This window comes from Mesoplodon bidens (assembly GCF_964165515.1).
Source record: "Mesoplodon bidens genome assembly, chromosome: 11".
NCBI lineage: Eukaryota > Metazoa > Chordata > Mammalia > Artiodactyla > Ziphiidae > Mesoplodon > Mesoplodon bidens.
In genome coordinates, this window is record NC_138167.1 from 44,889,316 (window position 1) to 44,905,345 (window position 16,030).

The 16,030-nt window shown below is 52.3% G+C and overlaps 2 protein-coding genes across 2 annotated transcripts; one reads left to right on the forward strand and one right to left on the reverse strand.

The window, feature by feature from the left end:
• Positions 1 to 2,292: 2,292 nt before the first annotated feature.
• LOC308625732 (keratin, type II cuticular Hb1) lies at positions 2,293 to 7,376 on the forward strand (the record flags this gene model as incomplete). The annotated part of the gene is made up of 9 exons (XM_081250228.1): positions 2,293 to 2,661; positions 3,404 to 3,612; positions 4,413 to 4,473; positions 5,249 to 5,344; positions 5,571 to 5,735; positions 5,998 to 6,123; positions 6,377 to 6,597; positions 6,867 to 6,898; positions 7,147 to 7,376. 9 exons carry the CDS (start codon positions 2,293 to 2,295, stop codon positions 7,374 to 7,376), a joined length of 1,509 nt encoding a protein of 502 aa, XP_081106354.1.
• Positions 7,377 to 13,579: 6,203 nt separating this feature from the next.
• LOC308624868 (keratin, type II microfibrillar, component 7C-like) lies at positions 13,580 to 15,819 on the reverse strand. The gene is made up of 3 exons (XM_081248630.1): positions 15,461 to 15,819; positions 14,440 to 14,471; positions 13,580 to 13,957 (listed from the first exon to the last, which is right to left on the reverse strand). The coding sequence occupies exons 1-3, from the start codon at positions 15,718 to 15,720 to the stop codon at positions 13,788 to 13,790; spliced, it is 462 nt and encodes a 153-aa protein (XP_081104756.1). The 5' UTR covers positions 15,721 to 15,819; the 3' UTR covers positions 13,580 to 13,787.
• Between the last annotated feature and the right edge of the window lie 211 nt (positions 15,820 to 16,030).

Genomic DNA, 16,030 nt, shown 5'->3' on the forward strand with positions numbered 1-16,030 from the left:
TAGACTGACTCTCCCCAATCCTGTATCCACAGATATCCTCTCTCTAACAACTTCTCCACCCTCTTGAAAGTTTGCAGGGATTAGGAAATCCAGGGGTTGCCATAGCCTATAGGTGAGAAGGCATTGCATCTCCTGAGCTTCACTACTTAATAGATGGGAGACTGGAGCCTACCCGGCTCTTTGGTGGGGCTAATGGCAGACTCTGGGAGGGCTTACGCCAAGGAGTACTTCCCAGAACTTCTACTGCCAGTGTCCTTGTTCCCCCAGTGAGCCACAGCCACCCCCGCCTCTGCAGAAGACCCTCCAACACTAGCAGGAGTTGTATCCTTTTGATGTGATTCGATTTGGGGTGGTCCGGGAAGATCCCACATGCTGCAGAGCAACTAAGCCCGTGCGCCGCAACTACTGAGCCTGCACTCTAGAGCCAGCGAGCCACAACTACTGAGCCCACGTGCCACAACTACTGAAGCCCCTGTGCCTAGAGCCCGTGCTCTGCAACAAGAGAAGCCACTGCAATGAGAAGCCTGAGCACCGCAACGAAGAGTAGCCTCCACCAGCTGCAACTAGAGAAAGCCCACGCACAGCAACGAGGACCCAACACAGCCAAAAATAGATAGATAAATAAATAAATAGATAAATAGATATTTTTAAAACAGAAGCAATATTGTAACAAATTCAATAACGACTTTAAAAATGGTCCACATTAAAAAAATCTTTTAAAAAAATAGATGGGAGACTTTGGTTGAGTTATTTAACCTCTCTGAGCCTCAGTTTCCTCATCTGTAAAATGGGAATAATGATACATACTTCATATGGTTGATGTGAGAATTAGAAATCATTTATGGCATATAATGATGGTCACATTACTTAGGTGGCCAATAAAAAGAAAATAGGACCTATGTTGCCCTATGGAGTTCTTTCTAATTGTAAAGGGGAAAATATACTCAAGTGATCCAGTTTAGCATCACCAGTAACAGAACAACCTGATATTTTGTGCTTCCTGGGGTGATACAGTAAGAGTTATAAAGCATCAGTTATGATGGATTCTGCCCAAAAATGTTTCAGTTAAACCCAGTCAAGCCTCCAGACCAGCACTATCTAATAGAAGCTGGTGTGATGGTGGAACTGTCCTGTAGCTGTGCTGTTCAATAAGGTAGCCAGTAGTCATGTGTGGCATGTAATTGAGGGACTAGATTTTGAATTTATTTAATTTTAACTAATTTAAATAACCACATGTGTCTATTGGCTACCATATTGCACAGCCTAGCTCAAGAGTTAATTTTCAGTGTACAGAAAATACAAGAGATAGAGCCATAAGTTAAATCAAGAAAACCTATCTTTAAAAATTACTAGGGCAATTGGGAAATTTTAATATGGAATGGATAGTAAATGATTCTTTGGAATTATCATTCTTTTTCTTGCGTGTGAAAATGGTACTGTCCTTATTCTTAAGAAATGCATGCTTAAGTATTTAAGGGCTCCATGTTATGCTTTCTGTAATCGTCAAATAATTGGGCAAATGTGAAAGCAGATATGGCATAATGTTAACAACTCTTGAATCTGGGTACCTGGGTGGAACACATCAGGGTGTTTGTTACACGGGTACTATTCCTTCAACTTTTCTATATGTTTGAAAACTCTCATAATAAAAGTGGAAGAAGACATAAAACAAATATTTAATAATCTGCTGGCTGCTACCATGACAGGAAAAGTCAGGTGTATTTCAGCAGCCAACTGGACTTTCTGAAGATGGGGGAAATACAGCTTTATGTTATAGTAGGACCTTGGCCACTACTGGGATGGAAACTTCTAGAAGTTATTCATAAATATCGCAGTCTTTCCTGGGTCCCCCACTCACACCTTACACACATACAGTTTGCCTGCTTCTGCCCCATCTGGTTTCCCTTCTCCTCCCCTTTTCTTGGCCCCATTCTTCCCTCCCCTCCCCTGCCCTGCCCTTCTCTCTCCAGTACCCTCAGATGTGTGCATGCCCTGCTGTCAAGGCACTTTGAAGATGAAACATGCTGAGTTCCCCTACAGCCCACGGGTTGGCATCCTTTACACAGAGAAGGGTGCGGGCCACACCACTATTAAAGCACATTCTAGAGAGGCGTTGGACCCAGCTAGCTACCCAAGCCCATAAAGCACAAATTGCAAAACCCCATCTGCATAGCCAAGCACTTTCTATCTGAGCATAAATAGGACCCGGGCTCCTAGAGGAGGACATTAGAGTTTCCACAAGACTCCAATTCTCCTATCCTGTACTCCGCAAGCCAAACGGCCAGAAACATCATGACCTGCAGATCAGGATTCGGCGGCCGCGCCTTCAGCTGCTTCTCAGCCTGCGGGCGCCGGCCCGGCCGCTGCTGCATCACGGCCGCCCCCTACCGCGGCACCTCCTGCTACAGCAGCCTCACCGGGGGCTTCGGCAGCCGCAGCCTCGGCGGGGGCTTCCGCGCCGGCTCCTGCGGCCGCAGCTTCGGGTACAGCTCTCGCAGCGCGTGCGGCCCCAGCCCGCCCTGCATCACCACCGTGTCGGTCAACAAGAGCCTCCTCACGCCCCTCAACCTGGAGATCGACCCCAACGTGCAGTGTGTGAAGCACGAGGAGAAGGAGCAGATCAAGTGTCTCAACAGCAGGTTCGCTTCCTTCATCGACAAGGTGGGTGCCCTTGATCATACCCTTCCTGAACCCTCCCTTCCTGGGTAGGCACTGAAGGGGTAGTCGGGGGGCAGGAGAGATGTGGTGCCCATGAGATCCCAGTCTAATGGAGGAGATGGACACACATCCAGGGCACAGAAAGATCAGAGAGATGAGTGAGTCTAGAGCAGGGGCTCCTGATTAGGCAATTGTTATTATATACAACCTCTGTCCAGACAGGCAGGGTCCCCATAGACAGACAAGGACAAGGTTTGGAACCGCATGTCAGAGGAAGAAGGCCATATGTGCAAACAAGACACAAGAAATGCACATAAGATATAGGAAGAGGACCACAGGTCAGCCTTTGGGTGGGTGTCCTTGATCACACCTTTCCTGAACCCACCCATGCTCAATCCAGGCTGGGCACTGATGGGGGAGTCGGAGGCAAAAAGACCTCTACTTGGCTCCTGACCACATGCCACCTAGGCTCAGCACGTCAGGATAACTCAGTTCACCTGAGCAGGGACTGATCTCTCCCAGCCCCTTGCTCTCACCCCTAGGTTGGAAAATCCAAACATAGATCCCAATCCCGAAATCCAGAAGTTGCCTTGCCTTCCACAGCGCCCTCTGTGTAATCTCTGCTGAGCTCCTGGTTTGGGAGTTTACCTTAAAGCAATCAGCGCCCTCCCCCATTCCCCCATGCCCCAAGTAGGCTTTGGGGCAGTGGGAGCCATCTGACCCGTCCTCCCACCCCAAATGGCAGGTGCGCTTCCTGGAGCAGCAGAACAAGCTGCTGGAGACCAAGTGGCAGTTCTACCAGAACCGCCAGTGCTGCGAGAGCAACCTGGAGCCCCTGTTCCAGGGCTACATCCAGACGCTGAGGCGGGAGGCCGAGCGCGTGGAGGCCGACAGCGGGAGGCTGGCCTCGGAGCTCAGCCACATGCAGGAGGTGCTGGAGGGCTACAAGGAGAAGTGAGTGCGGTCAGGGATGACGTAGGGCACGGGAATGGACCTGAGTTAAAGCCTATTGGATGAGACTGGAGAAGACTTTCCGAGAAGGGCGAGTGACCTTGCAGGGCAGGTGGGCGCTGTGCGGCAAGATCTTCACATCAGGCAGTCACTGATCAGATGCCTAAGAGTAGGGCCGTGATTCCCCAGGAGGTCTCTCTCTGCTCCTTCAGCCTTCACTTCCTGGAGCCTGATCACCCAGCAGCTTGCCCTGCGGTCTGTGGGGAGGGGGCTTCTGCAGTCTCCGAAGCCATCTCCTCCTGGCCTCTCAGGCTCCCACCTGTAGCACCTGGACGAGATAGGAGTCCCAGTGTCGCTCAGGGCTGCCAGGTCCTGGGGCTGCTGGTGTCCCACCGTCTAGGGTGTGGAGTGCTGAGGGCCTCTGGGACTCACAGGCCCTCCCACAGCTGAGCAGGATGGACACCCAGGAGAGCAGAAGCTGCAGTCCCCCACACGTGCTGCTGTCCACCCCTAGCATGGGGCTGGTGCTGAGTCCTCATTCTCCTCCAGACGTGACCTCAGAGCAGCTTTGGGAACAGGGCTGTGAGGTCCCAGAAGAGTAGCCCCCTGGACCCCTCAATTCACAGTGGAGAGAGAATCACAAACACATCCCAAATCCAACCATGAGGACCCCAGCAGGGCTGCCAGGGGGCGGGCTGTGTTGGCAGGTCCCTAACATTGCCTCCTTCACTGGTATGAAGTGGAGGGGGTTCTGGGGAGACCTGCCCTGCCATGACCTCCCTTTCTGCCCTCTTCTGCCTCAGGTACGAGGCGGAAGTCGCTCTGAGAGTGACAGCGGAGAATGAGTTTGTGGCTCTGAAGAAGGTGAGTAACATGGGATCGGGAAGCAGAGACACGAGGGATCTCAGAATGACGGGCTCTTGCTGGGGAGACCCACGGTCTCAACCTCACGGCGGGGTGCAGTGACCTTGCCAAGTCAGGATGGGAAATTCCCAGAGATTAGGTCATGAAAGGCACATGTAGGGCTTTGAGAAGGGCAATAACCTTGGAATATCCGCTAGCACCCTGCCCTGAAGCAGGGGGGTGGCTGAGTTGACCTCTGGATGTCCTGTGCTGCTTCAGAGGTGGTGGTCTGTGGCTGGGGTCCCGTGGAGGCATGGCAGCTTCAGCCTCTCTGTTGAGGGACGGTGTCCTGTCTAGTGCTGCAGGAAGTCTGATTAAGAAGAGGGGCACAGGCTCCGGATCTGGGGGAGCATGGAGCAGAGCCAGGAGAGGCCAGGTAGAGTCTCGGAGGACTGCTGGGGACAGGGAAGTGTCAAGGCGGCTGAGTGAGGGAGCCAGTCTGGCAGGCTTCCTGGTACAGGGGAGGGTAAGAAGGAGAGCTGGGAGGTAAGAGGTCTCAGGTGGGAGGAGTGAAAGGCTGGTGACCCATCTCCAAGGCACGAAGGGTTTGTTCTTAGAAGGGGAGGAGGTTGTGAGGTGCCTCTGGGGAAGGGCAGAGGGTATGGAGATGGGACGGGAATAGGAGCACTGGGAATCCTTTCCCCCTCACCTCCATGTAATGGGTGAAGAGAGAGAGGAATGTGGGGGTGGTGATCACCAGAGGTCCTCTGAACTCAAAGACTCCCCACCTTCCCAGGATGTGGACTGCGCCTACCTCTGCAAGTCAGACCTGGAGGCCAACTCAGAGGCCCTGATTCAGGAGATCGACTTCCTGCGGCGACTGTATGAGGAGGTGAGGGGTTGTGGTCCAGGCAGAAAACCAGCAGCTGGCCTGGAAGAGAGGGCGTTGGTCTGGGATCAGAGTGGGACAGGGATTGGGGCAGGAGCTGCAGTCCCTGAGGCTGTCAGAGAGGGCAGGAGCTAGAGACCAAGGAGGGCTGAGAAGGTTGGGTATACACTGTGGTGGGGGAGGGGATGGTGTAAACCACACACATTCTTCCCCCGCCCCTCATCTGCAGGAGATCCGAGTTCTCCACGCCAACATCTCAGACACCTCGGTCATCATCAAGATGGACAACAGCCGGGACCTGAACATGGACAGCATTGTGGCCGAGATCAAGGCGAACTATGACGACATTGTCGCCCGCAGTCGGGCCGAGGCTGAGAGCTGGTACCGCAGCAAGGTGAGTGTCTCAGGGCACCTGCCTCCTAGACATGGTGGGAGGGATGGGTGGTATATATTAACAAGGCTTCTTTTGTCTGGGGATTCTGATCCCTAGAGGTGGTGAAAGAAGTGCAGACCCCTCTCAGGTTATAGTAGCAGGACATGGCTGCCACGTATGGTTGCACAGGCTGAGCACTGTACAATTTGCAAATCATCTGTGGTGTCCTGAGTGGGTGGGATGTTCCATCCTGAGTTTCATGAGCCTCTCTGCTTCCCTCCAGTGTGAGGAGATGAAGGCCACGGTGATCCGGCACGGGGAGACCCTGTGCCGCTCCAAGGAGGAGATCAACGAGCTGAACCGCATGATCCAGAGGCTGACGGCCGAGGTCAAGAATGTCAAGTGCCAGGTAGGGGTCATCTGAGGCCCACCCAGGGTCCCACAGGCAGTGTGTGCACCCAACTGGATCTCACCATTCATTCTCCAGCCCATCTGCATGACCTGAGTCCCAGGTTGTGGTCACTTAAGGAAACGCAGGTGATGAAGAGGAGAGACCTGTTCCTGGGGTGATCCCAGCTGGCCAGGAGAGACTGGATGCATCCAGGAAGTGGAGACAGAGACCCAGGGACCATAACCCACCTTGTTCTCTTCTGGGCCTTTAGAACTCCAAACTGGAGGCCGCAGTGACCCAGGCTGAACAGCAGGGCGAGGCGTCCCTTAATGATGCCCGCTGCAAGCTGGCCGGGCTGGAGGAGGCCCTGCAGAAGGCCAAGCGGGACATGGCCTGCCTGCTCAAGGAGTACCAGCAGGTGATGAACTCCAAGCTGGGCCTGGACATCGAGATCGCCACCTACAGGCGCCTGCTGGAGGGCGAGGAGCACAGGTGGGGCCCATCCCAGCCTGGCCCTGAGCTGCCCATTCCCACCCTTTCTACAAGCACCACCCTTGATCCTGGCTGAGCAATGGCCAGGGATCTGGGACAAACCTATCATTTATCAGTTTGGGGTGGGGGGCGGTTTGTGAGGACTATGACTTCTGACCCTCTGCCCCCTCCTTCCTGACCACTTGTGAACCCCACCCCAGGAATTTGTAGAGCTCTGTCGGCAACTCTGGCTCAGTCACTAATGTTGCTTTTTTCCTCTTCCCTCTCAGACTGTGTGAAGGCGTTGGGGCCGTGAATGTCTGTGAGTAACCTAGACCCTGTGTGGATGAATTTACTCTCTTCCTGTAAGGGATGGAAGGAGGAGTTCCACTGGACCTAAATATAAGAGTGGGCTGGCATCACAGGAGGAGGGATTTGGGGTTAGACAAGAAGCAAGGACCACCTCTTTGGGACTAGAGTTGTTAAGTAAAGATGCTTGGAGAGGTGCATCGTCGGGGAGGCCGGAGACTCGGTCCCCCAGAATTTTGACTCAGCCTTTGGGGTTCGCAGGTGTCAGCAGCTCCCGGGGCGGGGTCGTCTGTGGGGACCTCTGCGTGTCCGGCTCCCGGCCCGTGACTGGCAGCGTCTGCAGCGCCCCCTGCAGCGGGAACCTGGCGGTGAGCACCGGCCTATGTGTGCCCATTGGCCCCTGCAGTTCCGTCACGTCTTGCGGCGTGGGCCCCTGCGGCATCAGCTCCTACGGCGTGAGCTCCTGCGCCAGCAGCTGCCGCAAATATTAGGCGCCCCAACTCAGGCCCGGCCCTGCCAACCCTCCCGCGCAGCCCGGCAGGGCCCGCCTTGCCTGACCCTGCCCCGCTCACCTCTGGGTGGAGCAAGCCCTAGGCTACTTCGCTGGCTCTTCGAAAGGTCCATCCCACTCCTAGCCTCTCAAGCCTGTGTGTGATCCCCTCTTCCCGGGCCCTGCCGCCCACGCTGGGAAAGGCTACCCTAGAAAGAAGTCTCTTTGGCCACCACAGGAAGGGGACTCCGGGGCAGGGAGGACCAGGATCAGAACCTGGGCTGCTATGGGGCCAATGGCCAAAGCTCCCACTCTGTCCCGGCATCTCCCCTTTCTTCTCTGCCGTGTTCCTCCCTTTCTTGATTTGTGTTTCCAATAAATCAATATAGCCAACCCTGAGCCTTGTCTGCACTTCTGCTATCCTCCTCAGGGGTCGAGGTTTGGGAGGGTCCCCAAAGTCACATGGAGCAGAAGAAGCCCTAGATCTGGGGTCTCCACTACAGTCTTTTGTCCCTGGGCTCACAGCACTCTCAGATTTAGCCAAGGAGTGTGCTAGGCCGCTACATCCTGTAATTTTATCCATACCACCTTCACAATATCTCTTGCAGAGTTCAGGGACCCGCAGTAGCCAGGGCAGGGCCCCACCCTGAGTTCGGTGGCACAGCTGGGGTTTGATCCCCGTGAGGATGTTTAGTACTCATTTCACTAAACCACAGCTGCCTCCCAGAGAACATATCTGTGCACGTCTGTACACCTATGGGTAGATGCACCAGTCACTCAAAGCTTAAGGAAACATCACTCCTGGCTTTGGTGGGGAAGACGCAAGCCTGAGTAATTTACAAGAATTCTTTAAGGGGTGAATACATGAACATGACTTAAACTTTCAAAAAGCCTTTGAGGGGCTTCCCTGGTGGCGCAGTGGTTGAGAGTCCGCCTGCCGATGCAGGGGACAGGGGTTCGTGCCCTGGTCCGGGAGGATCCCACATGCCACGGAGTGGCTGGGCCCGTGGGCCATAGCCGCTGAGCCTGCACGTCCGGAGCCTGTGCTCCGCAACGGGAGAGGCCACAACAGTGAGAGGGCCGCGTATCACAGGGGAAAAGAAAAAAAAAAAAAAGCCTTTGATATGGCTGTCTTTTTTTAAAGAAGTCCTTTTGGGGTTTGGAGACCTTCCATAGCTGATAAATTGCCTCAAAACTAGAAAACGGCACGTAGCAAGAAGATGATGTGGTGTAGAGGTGAGCACACAGACCCTGGAGCCAAACTGCATGGGTCCAAAACTGAGCTCTGTTCCTAGCTGAGTGACTTCGGGCAATTTACTTACCCTCTCTGTGCCTCAGTTTCCATATGTCTAAAGTGAAAATGAGAAAAAGAGCACCTCTCTTTTACCTCCTAGGGTTGTTGGGAGGATTAAGGAATTTCGTATACATAAAATACTTAGTGCCTGCCACAAAATAATCACAATATGCATTTATCATCAGTAGTATTCTTTTGCAGAATATAAAGTAGAAATCCCTCCTGGGATCAGGGCCATGGGCAACCTCTCATTACACTTATATCTGTGATCAGAGATTGCAAGCACAGAAAGAAAACCCCACATCTTCCAGACCATCAAGCTCCTTCATGCAGGAAACCATCCCCGCCACACTGATGAGGATATTACAAGTGATGGTGGGAGTGGAGAGATGGCCCCTCAGCTTCACTATAGGCCAAGGCAAGTCCCTGAACATACATTTGTACAGCAGAGTGAATCTCTAAACTTCCAGTGCCGGGCCCAGGAAACTATAGCAAAAATGGAAGTCCCCATCCCCACCTCTAAGTGTGATAGAAATAAATTGAGAATATTGAGAGATCAGAAGTGAGCGGTCTGAAAAGACAAGGGCTCTTTTAAAAGATAGGATTAATTCCAGGTCTCCTGGCAACCAATGTGTCCCCTCCACCCTCCAATGGAATTCTGAGGACAGAGCCCTCAGAGAGTTCCAGAATATGCAACTGTTCTAACCAGCCCTCTGTGCTATGACACCACGCAGCTCAGAAGCAGGCCCTGTCTGGAGTCCAGACCTGAGGCCCCAGCACCAGCTCTATCCCTCCATCCCTCCCCAGTTCAGAAGCCACCAGTCCTGAGGGACTTCTCATCTCTGTCATCTGACCCCTCCCTCTGCATCTCACTAGTCTCATCAGCCCAGCTGGACCTTGATAACCTGTCACACTTCACTCTCTCATCCTCCCTCTGGCTCTGACCTTCTCTTTCCTACTCCAATTCCACAATCTTCACCTTCACAGACCTAGGTTCCCACTCCTGGACAGCTCAGGCAGAGGAGCGAGGGTGAATGAATCACATACATATTGCCCATGATACAGAACGGTGAAGAAAATGAAACACCTCGCTGTGTGACATTTAGCAAGTCACCTCCCCTTTCTGGGTCTCAGTGTATCCACTAGTGAAAAAAAAATGATTGGACTAGATGACTGCTTAGCCATTTAAAGTCCCTTAGCCATTTAAAGTTCTATTATGCTTTTTAATTGAAGTATAGTTGATTTACAATGTTGTGTTAGTTTCAGGTGTACAGCAAAGTGATTCAGTTTATATATATAATATATATATATATATTCTTTCTCAGATCCTTTTCCATTATAGGTTATTACAAGATATCGAATATAGTTCCCTATGCTATACAGTAGGACCTGTTGTTTATCTATTTTATATATAGTAGTTTGTATCTGCTAAACCCAAACTCCTAACTTACCCCTCTTCTCACCTTTCCCCTTTGGTAACCATATGTTTGTTTTCTATGTCTGTTTTGTAAATAAGTTCATTTGAATCATTTCTTTTAGATTCCACATATAAGTGATATCATATGATATTTGTCTTTCTCTGCCTGACTTACTTCACCCAATATGATAATCTCTAGGTCCATCCATGTTTCTGAAAATGACATTATTTCATTTTTTGATGGCTGAGTAATATTCCATTGTGTGTATGTATATATACATATACATATATATATATACCATATCTTCTTTATCCATTCATTTGTCGATGGACATTTAGGTTGCTTCCATGTCTTGGCTATTGTAAGTAGTGAAAGCTCTATTATTCTTTAGGAGATGTGGGAAAGGATGAGGAGCTAGAGGGAAGTAGGGAACCAGGTGCCATGCACTGTGCTGTGTGCATGCTGTGTCTTCATCCCGCACAGCTCACTGTCTGTAGGCTGCTGTCTGTGAGTGGAACAGAATGATTGCAACCAGGTACACACACGTGTCCGGGCATCTGTGTGGAAACATGTGCATTTGTGTGTAACTGTGAGGGTTCCTATATGTGTGAATGTGTGTACACCTGTATATATGTGCTGAAGAGAGGACTTTTGTGGGTACGTGTGAGTGCACAAGTGGACTCGTGTTGGTGACATGGGGTCACAGATGGAGAACTGGGTATGGTGGGAGTGGTGATGGGAAGGTGCTGCTGGGTGTTATCCTGAGGAGGTGACCTCTGACTAGGGAACCCTAGCTCTAACCCTTGGGCTCCCCTATGTATCCCTCCTGCCCTGCCATTACTGTAGCGCCAGCCAGGGCAGAGGGGGATCAGTTGGCCTTCTTGAAGTTGGAGAGCCTTCTTTAAAGGTGCTCAAAACCCTTCCCAAGGACTCCAGTAAGTGAAATATTAATTACATTCATATCGATACAATTCTTACTATGTTTTCAGCACTTTACATATAGTAATATATTTAATTCTGAAACAACGCTATGATAGATACTATTCTTGTTTTACAGATAAACTGTGGAGCAGAGAGGTTAATTAGGGAGGAAAAATAAAAGAGATAAATGAATCTTCACTAGTTAGGTCTGGGGGGGGGTGGCAGGACTGAGGCCCAGAAACAGGTGAAAAGTAACAGCAAGATTGGGAACAGAATCTGGGCCCTTTCTTCTTATTCCAGACTGGACTGGTCAATATATTGCAGCTAGAATCACATCAGGAAGGGCTGCATTTACACTCATCAAGAGACTCCCAAGGAGGGTCTCGTGAAACACGTAAATAGTGGAAGAACAGGACCCAATTCATCCAAGGACAGAGCAGACCAAACAGGACCCCAGAGCCTCAGCTCGTTCATATCTCCTACGTGGCAGGCTCTGGAGACAGATGGATAAGAAAGGTCACGTGCTTGAGGGGCTTGAATAGAGATGTGAGCACAGCGAAGTCACGTCCAGCGCTTTAAGTTCTGCTATCAAGTGTGAGGCAGGCGTGGGGAGCTGATAGGGGCTGATTCCTCGGGATCCCCTTCTGCTGAGAAGCAACCGATGACAACCCTCCTCCCTTCAGAAGTCACTCCAACTCACAAAGCTTGTAAATGGGTGAGGACTGACTCTCCATACATGCCCCAGGCTGGAATATGGCCCGTGGCCAGGGGAACCACTCAGAAAAGTGGTCCCCTAACCGCAAGCATTGCTGGTGGCCCATGTGGCCCTGGCCCAGCAAGTGACTAAAACCTGACCTCATGGCCCTTGGGATCTCCCGGCCTGACATCAGGCTTAGGATTTGGAAAGAAAACCTGTGGTCCACAACCAGTCCTCAGTGATGCTGGATGCAGGATGCTCACCATCAATCCTGCCTACAGCTCCTGGTTGGGGAAGGGCGACATTTCCTTCTGCACATCCCACAAAGTTCCTTTGTTGACATGATCAGCAGAGCAGGAGCTAGAAAAACGTGACCTTGAATATCAGAGAATCTCATTACCTCCTAGCAAAATGCAGGGAATAAGGAGTCCAGCTGAAAAATCTTGCAGAGGAGTGGCTCTGCTTTCAGGCAGCTGCTTTGCATTGGGAGTCTTGGTCAGAATGTTTATACAATTGGTGTCAGTCAGAAAGGATCAAAAGGGTCTGATGCATGAGTCCAATGGGGCCATGTTCCCTACCCCTCAGGTGGATGACAGCCTGCCAGCCAAGTTCTGGTCCCATTCCTCTTGCATGAGACTGCTCTGTTTATCCAGTAAGGGGAGCCTTTTGGGTGCCTATTCTCTGGGCTGGGACCCAAGTGAACACAGCAGACACTCTGGCACTAGTGAACCTTAAAAGGTAAAGCCGGGGCCTCTGGCTAATTATGCACCTTAGCCCCACCCAGTGACATAGAAAGCAGGGACCATTGTTCCCCAGATGCAGAAAGCAGGGACCACTGTTCCCCAGATGCATTGATGATGTAATCCTTTGTGCAACAGAAAAGAATGTGAGCTCGCTGAATGGAGGCTTCTCTCAGGCCTGTGTGGCAAAGAAAGAGCCCAGAAACCCAGCCTTTCTCTGCTCACCCCACCCGCACAAAGTGGCTTACCTTCTGCCCCTCCCCCACAAAGTTGCCTTGTGAAAACTCAGACCGAACTACACCATGGATCTGGAAGTAGAAGCAAAGCTGGAGTCTCTGATTCCAAAGCCCATGTTTTCCTCCACCGTGGTATGTTGTTCCCAGCCCACAGTCAGATCACTTGTTCAACTAAAACCTGGGCCACCCAATTGTGTCTATGTCCTCCAGCCCCAGTCTGCCAGGGCCATCTTCCCCAGGGCCTGCCTTCAAGCGCCCCTGCCAGGGCAGTGGAAGGAGGTTCACCTTCATCCCTGTCTCACGGTATGTCTTTCTGGTCCATTTCCTGGCTTGTGGCCTGCTTCACCACCAGACCGTCATCTCCAGAGGCCCAGGACTAGAGTGTCTTGCCCACCAAGCACTATGTCTGACCCTCAGAGGCCATTTTGCACTTGTAGAGTGAGTGAGTGGCTGAATGAATGCAGTTCTCAGCAACTCTGCCAAGGACGGCTGCCTGTGGACCCCAGGCTAGGACTAAGTCCACCATCATGCATGAATTAACCCCTTCTTTCCCTTTCACCGGGGACCCTCTCACACACACACACACACACACACACACACACACACACACACTCACCAACCTTTAAGATTCTGGTTCTATGATACCACCATCATCTGCAGTCACGTGGACCCACACACCAAAGGGTTCCCCCTTTTCTTTCCCCTCCCCCAAATCCGGCCAGCTTTGTCTTTGCTCTGGGGATAAATAGCCTGAGGAATCTAGGCACAAACAGCCGGAAGGCTCCATTCGCTGCATCACTTTTTATTGCAAAGGAGGAGTCCCCGGAAAAGAGTAGGTGGGGCAGTTCAGAGGGGTGGGGCGCTGGGTCCAGATAAGCCAAAAACCTTGCCTCCCAGTGGCACAGCGTCCAGCCTGTCCACACCCTGGGAATGTGTCTGTCATGGTCCAGTAAACTACATTCCAAGACTTAACACTCTAAGGTGGGGGGCAAGAGGGAAAGGTGAGGCAAGGGCCAGAACCGTGGGAGGGGGCGTCTGAGACACAGCGCCAAGTCACTGGGGCGGAAGCTAGAGTTTCCTGAACTTCTGAGCAGGGCAGGAAGGGTTCAGCATCCGCCGGAGCCGCTGCCGCGGAAGCCCCCGACCCCGCCGGGGGAGCCGCAGGGCGCGCAGCCGCCGCCAGGGGCGCTCGTCTCCAGGGCACAGGGGCCAGCTCCAGACGGCAGCTGGACCGAGAGGCCCGAGGTTGAGACCAGCCGACAGGTGTTGAGAGCGGCTGTTGGAGGAGGAAACCCCTTCTTCTCCCCTGCTCGCGCCGCCCCCGAAGACAGACATACAGATGCACAGACAACACCCCTCCCCCAGGAGACAGACGTGCAGTGCAAACTCCCCAAAGTGTTAGAGACACAGACCGCATCCCCCAGAACCAAACTCAGGAATCTCCCCCGACCCTGAAGTCAGACACGGATTCTCCCCACACGAGAATAAAACAGTCTCCTCCACGGGGATAAACACACAGAACTTCTTCCCACACCCCAGGACACACCAAGAGATCCTCCCCGCAAAGAACAGACCACAGAACGCCCTCCCCCAACACACACAAACACAAAAACACCACTACGAGAGGGAACAGGCCCCCACAGAAGGGAGACACAGAGGCAGCAGACCCCTTCTCCCTTCCCAAGAGGAGACACACAGAGCGGGGGGGGGAGTTAAGATGTGACCCCTCTAACCCAAGCTACTCTATTATTTACTTACTGATGTTCCCTGCCCCAAATCCCAGACCAAGCCTGCAGGGAGAAAGAGGAAGCAGGTGAGTGAACCCATATACCAGGTAGAATAGTCTCCATTCTTCAAGACAAAGCACTCCTGGCCCTCTCCAGACAGGCAGAAATCCTTCCATCCTGCAAGCTGCTTGGTTCTCTCAGATCCCCTCAGCCCTTCTGACTAAAGCCTCCTTCTGGGCCTTTAAACTCAACCCTTCTTGCCTTAAAGTCAAATAATTCACTTTTATTGATGAATTCTTAGAGAAGGGAGAAGGCAGAAGATCTACACTGTCTTTGGGCTAAACTTATCTTGAAATTAGAGACCATGAGGGGGGCACTTTGAAGAAGACCGCAGAAGAGATAGGTCAATTGTCTGGAGAATATTGTTCAAGCCTCATCCAATCAGCTTCCACCTGTGTGTCCTTGAGGTGGTCTTTTACTCTCTGACACTCAGTTTTCTCATCTGTAAAATGGGGATAATAGCACCTCCCTCCCAGGGTTTTGTGGGGTTTAAAGGAGACAATAAATGCAGACTGCCTGTTGCACGGTGCGTTCCCTTTCCTTCCTCTCAGACTGGTGAGCCCAGCTGGAGCTGGCAGCCCTTGGGTCTCTACCTGCCTAAGGTTAAAAAGCCAGGCCCTACCTCTTGCCATAAACCCTGCCTCCCCCAGGCCTGGAGGAGAGATGGGCAGAGTTGAGAAGGCACCCCACACTGGGGACTTTACTCCCCCTGGCTGGGCCTTGGTCCCTGCAGCTGTCTCGATAGACAAATTGGCCCCTACTTTCTGATCCTGGGGGTGAATGAATTGCCCACCACAGGTGCCAAGGGTGCTCGTTAGCTGGGACGTTTTGCCTAAAGGGCTGTAAGATGGAGGAAAAAAACTGGCTCCAGGAGAACAGATCCCTGGATACCCAGCTCACCTCTCCCCACCCCTCCCAAGCTGGCGAGGACCCAGGTGGTACCCTCCCTATGCCCCTGCACCACCGCATCTCAAGCACCGCCCAGCCCTCACCTCCTCTCCTCGCCTTCCAGCAGCTTGCGGTAGGTGGCGATCTCAAAGTCCAAGCCCAGTTTGACCATCATGAGCCCCTGGTACTCGCACAGCTGGCACACCATGTCCTGCTTGGCCCGCTGCAGGGCAGCCTCCGGCCAGGCCAGCTTGCTCTTAGCGCTTCCTGAGGCACCCTCCTCCTGCTGAGCTGCTGGGTCCTTGCCTCCTCTCTCTGGTTCACAGGGCTGGGGGTGAAGGGAAGACCACAGACAAGAGGACATCCTTGGCCCCCACCCCTCCCCACTCAAGGATCCAGACCTTTCTCAGCAGCTGGAGGGCCAATGAGGGATTAGAGATCATTGTGAGGAGTGAGCGTGCCTGTTCTGAACGGTGTGTTTGTGTGTCTGCCTCCCTCCCAGGGTGGAGATTGGGGGCCAGCTGTCTTGATGACTGAGAGCCTTTTGCATCTAGTATAGTGACGCCTCTAAAATGAGCTAGGGTCTGGGAAGCATCAAATGCTTTTTAGCACATAATGCTGCGATTATTGTTTCATCAGGGAAACAAACAGGAAAAATATCCTTTCCTCACAAG